The following is a 13,867-nucleotide window of genomic DNA, read 5'->3' as shown; positions in this document are numbered from 1 at the left end:
GTACTGATCTGGGTTAGAGGCCCCTCAGTTCAGTTAAGTTGCTCAGTCGTGTCTGACTCTTTGCGACCCCATGGACTGCAGGATGCCAGGCCTCCCTGTCCATCACCAACTCCCGGAGTTTACTCAAACTCATGTCCATCCAGTCGGTGATGCCATCCAGCCATCTCATCCTCTGTCGTCCCCTTCTCCTCCTGCCCCCAATCCCTCCCAGCATCAGGGTCTTTTCCAATGGCAACCTCAAAGTCCACCAAGGTAGGAGGGAAGTGGCGGGTGGGAGGAATGCCTCCACCTAGACGCTGGGAAGGACTAGCCATCCAGCGGCTACAGAGTCCCTGCAGGGAGCAGGAGCAGGCTTCATCCTGTGCTCGGTCTTCTACCTGGGTCAGGGCAGGCTCCTCGGGCTCTGAGACCCCCGAGGACAGGCCAGGTGAGAGGCCAGGCCCCAGTGGCCCTGGAGGAGTCTGGGCTGAGCCCCCTCGCCGGCCCCTCCTCAGGGCTCAGCGCCGGGCCTGGTGCGGAAAAGCAAACAGGCCCCGGACGCTGCCCTTTGGACCTTTTGCAATTTGCCCGGTGCTCCTTCAGCTGCAGCCCTGGGCGGGCGGCCTCGGGCCTCGTATAAATAGGGCCCCGGGCGCTGGCCGTCCATTCCCACTGAAGGTGCAAGTGTGGGTGCGGGGCTGCCTGTGGGCGCCCGTCCCCCGGAGCCAGCGAGCAGCGCCGAGGCCAGGCCCAGACGGCAGGCGGGAGGGAGACACCGCCCAGGGTGGCCATGGGCGCCCCGAGGCCCGCGCCGCGGCTGCTGCTGCTGCTGCTGCTGCTGGATGCCGCCAGCGCCCAGGCCAGTGAGTGAGGCCGCCCGGCCGCCGGGGTGCGGGGCTGGGGTGGGGGACCAGGGGCCTGAAGCCAGGGCCGGGGTGGTGGCTGGGGCAGCTTGGTCCTGGGACAGAGGGAGGGCAGCCCGAGGATGGAAGGACAGGGGCACAGGACCAGCTGCGGGGGACGCCTCTAGATCAGGGTGGGGGTGGGGGAGGTGATAGGAGGGACGGAGGATTCTTCAAAGCCTTCTTCCCGGCTAGAGGATAATGCAGTGGTCCTCCTGGTCGGGCCCTGGGACCCCGCTGGAAGAAAGGGAAAACCTACAGTTGTCTTTCTCCCTTTCTTACAGGAGATGAAGTGCTGGAAAATGTCAGCCCCAGCTGTCCAAGTAAGGCATTTCCCCCTGAGCTGGGAAGGGTGCCCCACCCCACCCCCGACCCCTCCCTCTGCACCTCGGATCACTGAAACACCGTGATGCTGTGATTGGTGTACACTGTTCTGACCCCGAGAAGCCAGTTCCTGGAGCTTCTGCCCCCGTGAGGGGATCTCAGCTCTTTTACCCAAACGTTCCCCTCTGTCCCAAACGGTCAGCCTGGGGGTAGGGTGGGGAAGGGACCTGTTGGTCCATGGGCACTTTAAAGAGACTGTTTGTCAGGGACTAATCATTAATCTGAAGCACAAGAGGGTGAAGAAACGCTGACTTTAACCTTTGTGCAGAAATCCAGATGCTCACCCTGGGATTTGTATTTACCTGACCCCTCGGGGTCAAAGGAGCCGGCCTTGCAGTGGTACCCTGTGTTCTATGGAGAGAGCGGGATGCTAACCTCTGATGGGGCAGCACTGCCATCTCGTGGGCGTCTGGCATCACTGCATCTGGACTCGGGACGTAGATGTTCCTCTCTCAAATTGTTCAGGAAATTTCTTTCAAGCACAGCGAAAACCTCCAGAAATTCATTCTTGGGGATTTCTTAAGTCAGCCAGATACCCTTGACGCTTAGTGAACTTTGCCTCAGATATTTGGTAGAATCTAAAGAGAGACACAGAATTAGAGTATTTTCATGCTGAAAAAAATATCTTTGCTTTATTCTGTCAACTCTTAATTTTCCAAGGAGTCTTTCCTGTAGACTGTCTGAGCCTCATTACTTGACACTCCCTGCCTTGTGCTTCAGATTATATATTCAAGGAATACCAGTTAATTTAAATATTAGCCTCAGCACTGTCCGAGAAGTTAAATCTATAAAGAAAAATTAAGTATAAGGCAAAATTAATTGAAAACAATTGGAGTTTAATTACAGTTTTTCATCATCTGTACCACTATCCGTCTGTGCCCAGGACTGAGTATCCTTGGGTGAGTTATTTCTGCCATGTAGCTGACAGATCTCTCCTCGTTGTAGAAGATGCAACGCGATTCAAGCACCTCAGGAAATATGTCTATAACTATGAGGCTGAGAGTTCCAGTGGTGTCCCTGGGACTGCTGATTCAAGAAGCTCCACCAAGATCAACTGCAAGGTATGAGGGGAGAGGGAAGGCCACTGGAGGACCCTGGAGCCCAGGGCTGAGCAAACCCAGCTTGTGCCAGGACTGTCATAACCTCTAAGTGCTGGACTGGCCCTCAGTTTGCAAGTCAGCTTCTTTGCTGAGAAGTTGTCTGCTACAGAGACTTTCCTGGTGATCTTGTGGTTAAGGCTTCACCTTCCAATGCAGGAAGTTGTGGATTCAATCCCTGTTTGGGGTGGCCAAGATCCCACATGACTTGAGGTCAAAAAACCAAAACATAAAACAGAAGCGATATTGCAACAGATTCAATGAAGACTTTAGAAATGGTTCACATCAAAAAAAAAAAAAAAAAAAAAAAAACACCTTTTTTTAAGTTGTCTGCCACAGAAACAATATTTTTACCTACCAGGTTTATCTTGCTATTAGCTTCCATTCCCTGGTGGCTCAGAGGGTAAAGTCTCTGCCTGCAATGCGGGAAACCCGGGTTCGATCCCTGGGTCAAGAAGATCCCCTAGAGAAGGAAATGACAATCCACTCCGGTACTTTTGCCTGGAAAATCCCATGGACGGAGAAGCCTGGTAGGCTACAGTCCATGGAGTCGCAAGGAGTCGGACGTGACTGAGCGACTTCACTGTCACTTTCACTTTTCTTTCCAAGATGTAATTAGAATATGTGATCTAAAATGTCAAGATTGCAGACCAATAGATTTAACATTTCAAGAGATGTCCAGTAGGCGAGCATCCCAGGAAAGCATTCTGGAGTGTGGCTTTTATCATCTAACTGAAATAGTATCTACTACTAAAAACAAACAGAACAGAAAATTTTAAACATGCAGTTTGTTCTCAAATAAAACTTTACCAGTTGTTGAGACAGACTGTACTCATATCCATGTTCTGTGGAACAGATCTAAGGGCAACTATTGGGGTTCATGTGGGAAAGAGAAGTCAAACTGGGCCACCCTCTTATTTTTAGGGCACCAGCATCTATGCTGTCAGGTAAGGTAGCCATGCAACTATTTAAATTGAATAAAAGTTGTTACTCGGCTATATTCAAATATAAAATAAAAAGTTTTAAATAAATAAATAAAAATAAATTGAATAAAAGTAAAAATTCAGTTTCTTAGTCACACTAACTGTGTTTCAAGTGCCCAGTTGGCCCCATACCTAGTGGCTCCTATATTGGATAGTGAGAATACAGAACATCTCCAGCATTGCAGAAAGTTCTTTAAACCATGCTGGATAACACAAAAGGAACTATTTAAACTCCAGCTATATGTGAAGCTCGAAATAGGCCCTGATAGATACAAATGGTCTTGGATTCTTGGTTTTTCTACTTACATTAAGGAAAGGAAACATTTGCTGTTGAAACCAATGATAGCCCTCCTCCTGCCTCCTTGGTTTTCTTCCAAACCCTGACTCCTCAGCTGCTTTTCTTCCAGCCAGTTGTACCTCGTTATAACTAAAGGGAGTACATTTAGAACCAATAAAAAGTTAACATCCTTTGCGTACAAAGGGGAAAACTTCAGAAGCATGGTACCCCACGGAACATGGGAAAGGTCAGAAAGCCCTGAACTGGGGAGGAGTGTTGTATTCTTGGTGGAGAGTCTTAATGTTCTGTTACCCTGTCTTCTCAGGTGGAGCTGGAGGTCCCCCAACTCTGCAACTTCATCCTGAAGACGAGTCACTGCACCCTGAAAGAGGTGTATGGCCTCAACCCTGAGGGCAAGGCCTTGTTGAAGAAGACCAAGAACTCTGAGGAGTTTGCTGCTGCCATGTCCAAGTAAGACGTGGGCCTGTGCATTCAAATTTCTGAGCTCCGGGCATCATGACATGTGTTTTGCATGAGTGTGTGTGTGTGTCCAAGGGGGACATGAGCATGTGTTTATTGTTGGGCACATATGTGAGTACAAGTATTTGTACTCTCTATTCACCAGAGAGCAGGGAATTGCTGAGTTTTCACAACAATCAAAAAGAGGGAAGTAGTCTTTACCCTCCCCTACTGAAGTTTCCCTAACTATCATTTAAATATGGTTCTAAAAGATCTCACACTTTAAAACTCCTTGAGACGATAAAGCTGAGATGGTTTGTTTAAACACATGAATTCATGTTTAAAGAATGAAACAAGACTGTGCCTTGTGGTCCTCAGAGAGGGTCTGGGCAGGAATTGCTGTGACCAAACATGGCTCAGCTCAGCAGAGAACACTGGCTTCAAGGGGTCCGGGGAGAGCCACGGCCTGAGCGGGTCCCCCTCCAGGGCCAGCGTCCTGCCAGTGCACCCTGACCAGACCATTCCTGTTGCTTACAGCTGGCAGCGCTTCTGACTGATCAGCATGCATGGTGTGCTGGTTGTTAGATTTTTTTGAACATCACCCCTGCCTCATCTCCAGGTCACAGTTTGCAGTGTCTCCTGCATTGCAGGCAGATTCTTTTCCATCTGAGCCATCAGGGAAGTCCTTGTAGTGTCCTAAGTGTGTGCAAATACAGACAGTCATGGGGTTGTTGATTTGGTAACAATGGACACTTCTTCCCTGCCTGTCTTTCAATTTGTTAAACATTAGACTTAGAAGCCAAAAGAGGCCCCCGTGCTTCTATCTCTTACTAGCACATCTTATTGTATCCAAGACTTAGAAGCATTGGAGGGAGTGGGGATGCAGTGATGGAAGGGAGTAGGAGTTGCTCTTTGGTCCTTGTCTGTTAGTTGCTCAGTCATGTTCAACCTGCAACCCCACGGACTTGCAGCCTAGCCCGCCAGGCTCCTCTATCCATGGAATTCTCCAGGCAAGAATACTGGAGTGGGTAGCCTTTCCCTTCTCCAGGGGATCTTCCCAACCCAGAGAACAGGGCCTCCCACATTGCAGGCAGATTCTTTACCATCTGAGCCACCAGGGAAGTCTTCTTTGTCCTTACCCTCCTCCAAACAAAAGAAACTCCTGCTTTTGGCCACCTTGAGGCTTTCCTGTGAACCTATGTCACAGTGTGTGGAATTTTCTGAGAGGATGTAGGGCTGTGGGAAGCATCCCTCATCTCTTTTTCTTTCTTCTGACTCAACTGGAGCAGGTGGTGCCAGGCTCTGTGAAATCCCCTAGGGAAGTCCCCAAAGAAAGATCCCTAAGATCAGGGTTGACCCAGGCTTTAACCATAGCCTGAGATCATATGAAAGTGAAGGAATGTCCAACAAATGTATGGAAAGAAGCTCCAGTTCGCTGGTGGTCAGGAGATGAAATTAATGCAACAAGTTATTTATCACCTTATACCCACTTATACCCATAAGATTACAGAAACTTAAACCAGCAATAGCACCTGTTACTGACAAGCCTGTGAGGAAAAGCATACCCTCATGCATTGCTGCTGCAAAAGAGTGCCTTTAGTCAATTTCTACTATAATTATAAATTATAAGTATAATGAAAAATACTTGGAGCCTTTGACATAACTAAAAAGAAAAGTAGTAACATGTGAAGATAGATGCATAAGAATGTTTGTATCAGTGGTGCTGGTGGAGCAAAAAAAATTTAAACATCCAGGAAGAGAAAAAGTGAATGCCATCAAATAGGAGGCTATCTGAATAAAGACTATATAACCATAGAATGGACTGTTATACAGCTTTGTAAAAAGAATCTGTTAGAGTGCTACCAGATGACTCAAGGATTTTCATGGAGTAGAATTAAATGAGAAGAACAAGATAAATACAAGTATGAATGATGCTATACCATTTGGATAAAACCAGCAATGACAAACTCTTTCTGTGAAGGTGTTTTCACTTCCACACTTCTGTATAAGATCATATGAGTGTGGAGATATGAATAGAAGGCCCAGTGGGGTGTTCTGTCAGGAGCGTGGCTGCAAAGACTGATATGGGGAGAGAGAGGGACTGGGTGAGCCAAGCCAAGCAAAAAAAAAAAAAAAAAAAGGAAAAGAAAGAATACCAGAAGCATACACATACTTGTATACTTTTTTGAAAATGTTTGTATATGTGCTGATATTTATCAAAAACGATGTAAAAAGAAAAAAAGGAGGCTGCAAAGCCACCTAGCCTATGGCTCACAGTGGAGAAGGGACACTCGGTGACCATACTGTCTCTGCACCAGGTATGACCTCAAGCTGGCTGTTCCTGAAAGCAAGCAAGTTCTACTTTACCCAGAGAAAGAAGAGCCTAAACACATCCTCAACATCAAGAGGGGCATCATCTCTGCCCTCCTGCTTCCCCCAGAAACGGAAGAGGCTAAGCAAGTGTTATTTCTGGTGAGAATAGAAATAGAATAGAATAGAAAGCTGATAATAGTGGTCCTTTGAACTCCTCTTCACATAGTGGAGCCGGGTTCCACTTATACGTCAACTGGATCGTTGACTCAGCTGCATGGCTGGTTACACAGGAGGCCCTGTATTGGTGTGAAACACGTTGCTCAGAGTTCCCCTGGCCTCTGGGCTCACTGAGGGCCCAGCCCACCCAGCCTGAGCAGATTGGGTCTAATTTTATAGCAGTTTCTGGGGAGTCCTGACCACCCTATCCTCTGTTTGATTTCGTTCTGTTTCCACAAGGTAGAGCACAGTTAGGCTTCTCTCTGTGTGTGTGTGTGTGTGTGTGTGTGTGTGTGTGTGTGTGTGTGTAATTTCTGGCCACACTCTGCAACATGTGGGATCTTAGTTCCCCGACAGGGATTGAACCTGTGCCCCTTGCATTGGAAGGCAGAGTCTAAACCACTGGACCACCAACAAAGTCCCCTGTGTGCATTTTAAACACAGAAAATAATTGAATCTATTTGCCAGCATCTTCTAAGAATCCCAGGTTCTGATCTGAGGATGCATTCAGTTTAGTTAAGTCCTGTGAACACGTTTGAGCCCTTACTACGTTCTGAGCTCTGTGCTGCGCTCCACGGGGAGCAGACACTGGTGCATCCCACGGGGGCCCCTGCACAGGGAGGTCTCAGGATCTGAGGGGAGAACCAAGACACATACAACACAAGACGGATTGGAGTACATGCCATAAATGAGCAATAGAGAAAAGGCTCCGAGAGCACAGAATATGCAACCAGTGTTGGCTGGGCTCTAGGAGGGCAGGGAGGTGTACCTCAGAGCCAGAACCACCCTTAAGAGGTTTTTCTCACGTCCACCCTGGCTGCCCGGGAACCAACCACACCCACATTCTGTCCAAGAGGATGAAGCTTTCTCCCAGAACCATGTTGCCCCTGCCATTTCTTACAGGCTTCTTTCCCAGCCCTACCCTGAGCACCAAAAGATGGTTCCCTGTGTTGAGTACACTTGTATCTTCTGCTGCCCTAGGATACCGTGTATGGAAACTGCTCCACAGACTTTACTGTTAAAACGAAGAAGGGAAACGTGGCAACAGAAATATCTATTGAAAGAAACCTGGAGAAGTGTGATCACTTCCAGCCCATTAGCACGGGAGTTAGCCCACTCGCTTTGATTAGAGGCATGGTAAGTTTCACATCAGCATTGCTATGCACATTGGCAGCAGCCCCTTCGTTATTAACATTATGGAATGTTAGAGCTAGAAGGGATCCCAGAGAATTCTAGGCAGAGAAAATATAAGGAGCAGTAGGAACAGGTATGAAGTGTCCGTGTGTGGTAGGACAGGGAGTCATGTTAGATGCGTGCATGCGTGCTAAGTAGCTTCAGTCATGTCCGACTTTTTGCAACCCCATGGACCGTAGCCCGCCAGTCTCCTCTGTCCATGGGATTCTCCAGGCAAGAATACTGGAGTGGGTTGCCATGCCCTTCTCCAGGGGATCTTTCCAACCCAGGGAACAATCAAACGCATGTTTCATTGTGTTTCCTTCATTGACAAGCAGGTTCTTTACTACTAGTGCCACCTAGGAATCCCCATGTGCTGGATTCCAGGTTATAAATACTTTGTACAGAAGTCCCCTGGGGTGAAATAAAAAGAAGTCTACAGCTAGACTCAGCTTTTGGGTTTTCATCTCGACTAAAAGTCCAGTATGAAGCTCTCTTCTCTCGCTGAGTTTATCTAGTGGTACAGAACCCCTGTTCCCCCAGTTTCTTCCCTGAAGGGAAATGCATATGGGAGAAGACTCAGGTTCAAGCCCCAGGGACTGATGAAAATGCTTTTCCCCTGATCCCATTCACAGACCCGCCCCTTGTCAACACTGATTGGCAGCAGCCAGTCCTGCCGGTACACCCTGGACCCAAGGAGGAAGCACGTGTCAGAAGCCATCTGCAATGAACAACACCTATTCCTGCCCTTCTCCTACAAGTAGGTCCCCAGCTGTAGCCCTGATTCCTTATTTATGGGGCCAATAGGCACTGAATGCTTCTCCGTGCCCTGTTGCAAGCTACGCTGTGCCTGGGAGGAGGTGGGAAAAGGTACAAAGCAGAGTGTATTTCTGTCCTCCTGTCTCAAGCTAATAGGCCATTTAGTAGGAAAGACAGGCATGAGGAACAATTCAAAACCAACAAAAGATTTCTGAAATCCAGACTTTAAGGGCTAGAGATCAGGAAAAACTGGAACCATTACTGGCTGCTCAGGTTAGAGAAGCTTTACAGAAGATTTTGGAATTGGCCTAGAGACTTACATATCCATTTTGAAAACTGGTCAGTCAGCTAGTGTTGACGGAGTAACTGCTATCTATATTCTTGGCACTGAACTATGGGAGAAAACAAAAGAATTTTGGAGTTTGGTGTTAGTTCATTCCCTCTGGGCACTCTGGAATGGTGGAGAGGGTAAGGTACATGTGTCCTTCTGATGGACGGACAGCCAGCATGACCAGGAGATGTTGCCGTTCACAGGGGCTCAAGGACAGCTGGATATAAATAAGTATGGTTTGAAAGGGGAGCAGGATTTGGGGAGGAGCGGAAATAGGGGAGACATTCAACATGAAGAGCAGAGAATGCTGCAGGGAGCCTGGCCATCCATGACATGCTGTGATTTCTGTGTTGCCAGGAACAAATATGGGATGATGGCACAGGTCACACAGACTTTGAAACTTGAAGACACACCTAAGATCAACAGCCGCTTCTTTGAGGAAGGTAAGATGTGATGTACACATAGTTGCCCGGGCTGGGAAACTTGCCCACGAGGTACCAACCATGGCTTAGCTCCTTGCTAGGCCCTATGAGAGTCCTGGGCCCTGGGCTTCTGGCCGTGGGCCATTCTACTGAGAAAGCCTGTTCATTTCAGAATATCAGGTGGCAATGGGTTAAAGGAAAGGGAAGAGTTCTCCCAAAGCCCCCTGGATTTTGGAAGTAGGAAACCGGCCTCCCGAGTCCACTGTTGGTAAATCGGACAGCCGGGCCTGAGCAAGGTAGGGCAAATGGGAAAGGTCAGGAATCAGTCTTTACAGCTGAAGGGAACTACAGAAACCTCTAGTCCAACCTCAGCCCTTGTATGTCAATGAGTCGTGGGCCCTGCCTCATTCTCAGCCACCTGTGATGTCAGGTGGTAGCATCATGTGCTTTTACATCCATTCTACGGAAGGAAAAGGCACACACAGAGAGGCTTAGTGATGTATTCAAAGTCACAGACTGTTAGAGGCAGTACAGAATGGGCCTCCAGGTCTAATCTAAGTCAGGACTCCTTCCTCCGCACCACGGATTCACCCACCTCCTGGGCAGAGGTGAGAGCAGGGTGATGGAGGGAACACAAAACACCCCCCCCAACACACACACAAACTGCTATTAGATCCAGTGGGAAGACAGGATGGGTGAGCACCAGTGAGTCTAGCCTCCGCTGTTGTCATGTCAGCAGTACCTCCTCACCAGTTCTTTTAGGCAAAAAGGTCATTCAATCCCATACAAGTCTAATAAGCCTGGATTCAATCCCAGCTCTGTCTTGTACACCCAGAAAGGTCGTGCGCCTGGTGAGTGGCTCACCTCTGGGTCTTAGTTCCCTTATATTTAAATTGAGGAATAATATTAACGCTGGACTTCCCAAGTGGTGCTCATGGTAAAGAACCTGGCTGCCAGTGCAGGAGATGTAAGAGACTCAGGTTTGATCCCTGAGTTGGGAAGATCCCCTGGAGAAGGACATGGTACCCACTCCAGTATTCTTGCCTGGAGAATCCCATGGACAAGGGAACCTGACAGGCTATGGTCTACTGGGTCAGTCGCAAAGAGTCAGACAGGACTGAAGCAACAGCAGGTATGCGCAATATTCATGCTAATCACAGGAGAGGGTGGCGACTTAGGAAAACACTGAAGTCAGACCCCTAGCGGAGCCAGACACAAAACAGACACTAAGTACAGAACAGGAGAGAAAAAAAAAAAGAACAGGAGAGGCTTCTTTTCTCCACCCTCCTCTTGCTGACTCCTCCCAGATCTCCAGCTTCCAGAAGAAAGATGAGGTTGAGATGCAGGGGTAAGCTGGAATCCCTCTAACACGCTCCTCCTTCCAGGCACCGAGGCGGTGGGTCTTGCCTTTGAGAGCACCAGGTCCACGTCACCTCCAAAGCACGCTGAGGCCATCGTGAAGACGCTCCAGGAGCTGCAGAAACTGCACGTCTCTGAGCAGAATGCCCAGAGAGCCAACCTCTTCCATAAACTAGTGACCGAGCTGCGAGGCCTCAGCAGTGAGGCGGTCACCTCCCTCTTGCCGAAGCTAATCGAGGTGTCCAGGTATTTCTCGAGCAGTCGCAGCTCAAACCTTCATAGGTTATGAGCCCATGGGAGCTGGCTGAGACCTCAGCCAAAGAATCTCAGGAATCACTGAAATTTCAACCCGTTTAATCAATTGAGTCAGTCAGCAAATGTTTGCTCGATAGAGAAATGTCAGCTAAGGTGTCTAGAGTTCCATGGGTAACACACACACATACATTGCATCCAAGGTAGATAAATATTTACGTGTTAAGATAGGAGGGAAATCTTTCCCACATTTTGATGGGTATCTTTAATCCCTAGTTCTATAATGAGTACCCTGGGAAGTGTGAGAGGAAAAAAAGTCTGTGTTTTCTGGAAGCCTGTAGGCTAGAGGAGAGAGAACTCAAGCAAACAAAATAATACCGTGACTTCTCTTTACCTCAGTGCAGACTTAGTGCTGTGAAGGTCAGAGAAGGGACTGGGGACTGGGCAAGTGTTTATGTGGCATGTTCCATCTTCTGACCAAAGGGTAACAGTCCTCTCTGGGTGTTGAGTCCAGGGGGTCCTTCCTCAGATTTTGCTCCGTGGTGCTTCTCCAGTGGTTGCTACTTATGGGGAAGGCTTCTCTGTTCTCTAGGGATCTAAGTTAGATTTTGGAAGATGGTTGGATTTGGATCTTGAAAAAGGGAATTCCTGACAGAGGGAACACTGTGGGCCAAGGAGGTTTTAGCTGCCTAGAAGGTGACCTTTCTTTCTCTGCCCTTTTCTTCTCAGCCCCATCACTTTACAAGCCTTGATTCAGTGCGGACAGCCCCACTGCTACACTCATATCCTCCAGTGGCTGAAAAATGAGAGAGCCAACCCGCTTCTGATAGATGCCGTGACCTACCTGGTGGCCCTGATCCCAGAGCCCTCGGCTGAGCGGCTGCGGGAGGTCTTTAACACTGCAAGAGTGCAGCAGAGCCGGCTCACGTTTTACGCTCTGAGCCACATGATCAACAAGTGAGTTTTCTACTGGTTCTCCTCGTAGGAGCAAAGAATGACCCCACGTGTTAGTATTCTGTTTCTACCCTCCCTCCACTTGCAAATTCTGGTGCTTACCCTCTCGTTTGTCTACTGGTCAATTTTGAGAGTAATGACTTGAAATAAGAAATCAGCAAACATCAGTGTATATTTTAAGATAAACCTGGCTATGCTTGCTAAATCCTAACTCTTCTTCTGTAGCTATCATAAGACAAACCCTACATGGACACAGGACCTGCTGGAAATTGCTGATTACCTGTCAGAACAGATTGGCAATGACTGCACTGGGAACGAAGATCTCACCTACCTGATTCTGAGGGTATTTTCAGTTTTTTGCTTGTTTGTTTTCTATAATAGGCATCATTTCAGATGCACTTTTTCTCTCTGCCCCTCACTGCACCTTCTGTGTTCTCTTTTGTTTATTTTCAATGCAGGTCATAGGAAATATTGGTAAAACCATGGAGCAACTAACCCCAAAACTCAGGTCTTCAGTCCTGAAATGTATCAGAAGTGAACAGCCATCCCTGGTGATCCAGAAGGCTGCCATCCAGGCCCTGCGGAAAATGGAGCTTAGTGACGAGGTAAGGTCCACAGAAGAGGGCTGAAAATGACGAGTTGATTCAGATTGACAAAGATTTGGAATGAGATTCTAAGTCTCATCATTCTACTGACTTTATTCTACTGCTCTTTAATTGCAAATTTCAATATACCTATTGACTGCCTGGGGCTTCCAGATGGCTCAGTGCTAAAGAATACTCCTGCCAATGCAGGAGACACAGGTTTGATCCCTGGGTGGGAAAGATCCCCTGGAAAAGGAAATGGCAACCCACTGCACTATTCTTCTCTGGAAAATCCCATGGACAGAGGAGCCTGGCGAGGTACAGTCAATTGGGTTACAAGAGAGTCTTGTAACTTAGAGACTTACCGACTAAACAACAATTGACTGCCAAGCCGTATGTGGACATGAGAAAAATAGTTGACCTTCCTGCTGCTTCAGCAGGCAAAGTATGATTTTTTTTTCACTATCTGCTGTCCTCTCACCAGATTGACCATCATTCCCATCCTGGGAAAACCTGTCTGATTTTTTTCCCCCAATTTCCCTAGATTAAGAGAGTCAAACTGGCCCCCAAAGGTGGTGATGGTGACTCCACAGCTTTGCAGACAACCTGACTTACTTATTAGCATTAAATTCTCCTGATTCCTTCTCACTTATCCTCATATTGAAATAATTTATGTTAAAACATCTTTATCTTCAGTTAGTGGCAGATCTCCAACAAGTCATAACTTGGCCATAACTTGTGTATTTTAATGCAATTGAATTCAGCATGCATATTTTTTTAAGATTCTTTTTGATGTGGACTATTTTTAAAGTCTTTATTGAATTTGTTGCAATATTGCTTCTGTTTTATGTTTTGATTTTTTGGCCACAAGGCATTTGGGAACCTTAGCTGCCCAACCAGGGATCGAACCGATACCCCCTACATTGCAAGGCAAAGTCTTAACCACTGGACCACCAGGGAAATCCCTCAACATGCATTTGATAGGTGTCTTCTGAGAACCCTTCCTTGAGCTGTTTGCTCTGGGTGAAGAAGGTTCAGTAACAGCATCTGAAGAATTCATAGAGAGAAATTCCACTTTCAAAATAAGATCAGGCATGTTTGCCAGACATGTTCCATGTTCTGACAGTGATGACAGTCTTGTCTTTGGGCTACAGGTCCGGGAAGTCCTTCTTCAGACTTTCCTCGATGACTCCTCTCCAGGGGATAAGCGGCTGGCTGCCTATCTCATGCTGATGGGGAGTCCTTCCCAGTCGGATATTAGCAAAATCACCCAGCTTCTCCCTCGGGAACAGAATGAGCAAGTGAAGAACTTTGTGGCTTCCCACATCGCCAACGTCTTAAACTCAGAAGATTTGTACGTCCGGGAGTAAGTAAAGTCATTTTCCTGCATCTGCCACAAGGGGCTGAAATTCCAAATCTCAAT

At 47.7% G+C, this 13,867-nt stretch overlaps 1 protein-coding gene across 1 annotated transcript in view; it reads left to right on the top strand.

Annotated features, from left to right (window-relative positions):
- The first annotated feature begins 658 nt into the window (after nt 1-658).
- Nucleotides 659-13,867, top strand: part of APOB (apolipoprotein B) — a 43,643-nt gene continuing 30,434 nt past the window's right edge. The window contains exons 1-13 of the mRNA XM_061154884.1: nt 659-842; nt 1,166-1,204; nt 2,211-2,326; nt 3,948-4,093; nt 6,400-6,553; nt 7,592-7,747; nt 8,419-8,543; nt 9,231-9,316; nt 10,681-10,900; nt 11,636-11,863; nt 12,086-12,203; nt 12,319-12,465; nt 13,599-13,810. Of these exons, the coding sequence (XP_061010867.1) occupies nt 770-842; nt 1,166-1,204; nt 2,211-2,326; nt 3,948-4,093; nt 6,400-6,553; nt 7,592-7,747; nt 8,419-8,543; nt 9,231-9,316; nt 10,681-10,900; nt 11,636-11,863; nt 12,086-12,203; nt 12,319-12,465; nt 13,599-13,810 (1,820 nt within the window). The 5' untranslated portion in view covers nt 659-769. The remainder of the gene's footprint in view (nt 843-1,165; nt 1,205-2,210; nt 2,327-3,947; nt 4,094-6,399; nt 6,554-7,591; nt 7,748-8,418; nt 8,544-9,230; nt 9,317-10,680; nt 10,901-11,635; nt 11,864-12,085; nt 12,204-12,318; nt 12,466-13,598; nt 13,811-13,867) is intronic.

This window comes from Dama dama, chromosome 11 (assembly GCF_033118175.1).
Source record: "Dama dama isolate Ldn47 chromosome 11, ASM3311817v1, whole genome shotgun sequence".
Lineage (NCBI taxonomy): Eukaryota > Metazoa > Chordata > Mammalia > Artiodactyla > Cervidae > Dama > Dama dama.
Note: the sequence above shows the minus strand (reverse complement) of the source record. Positions and strands in the feature narration are given on the sequence as shown.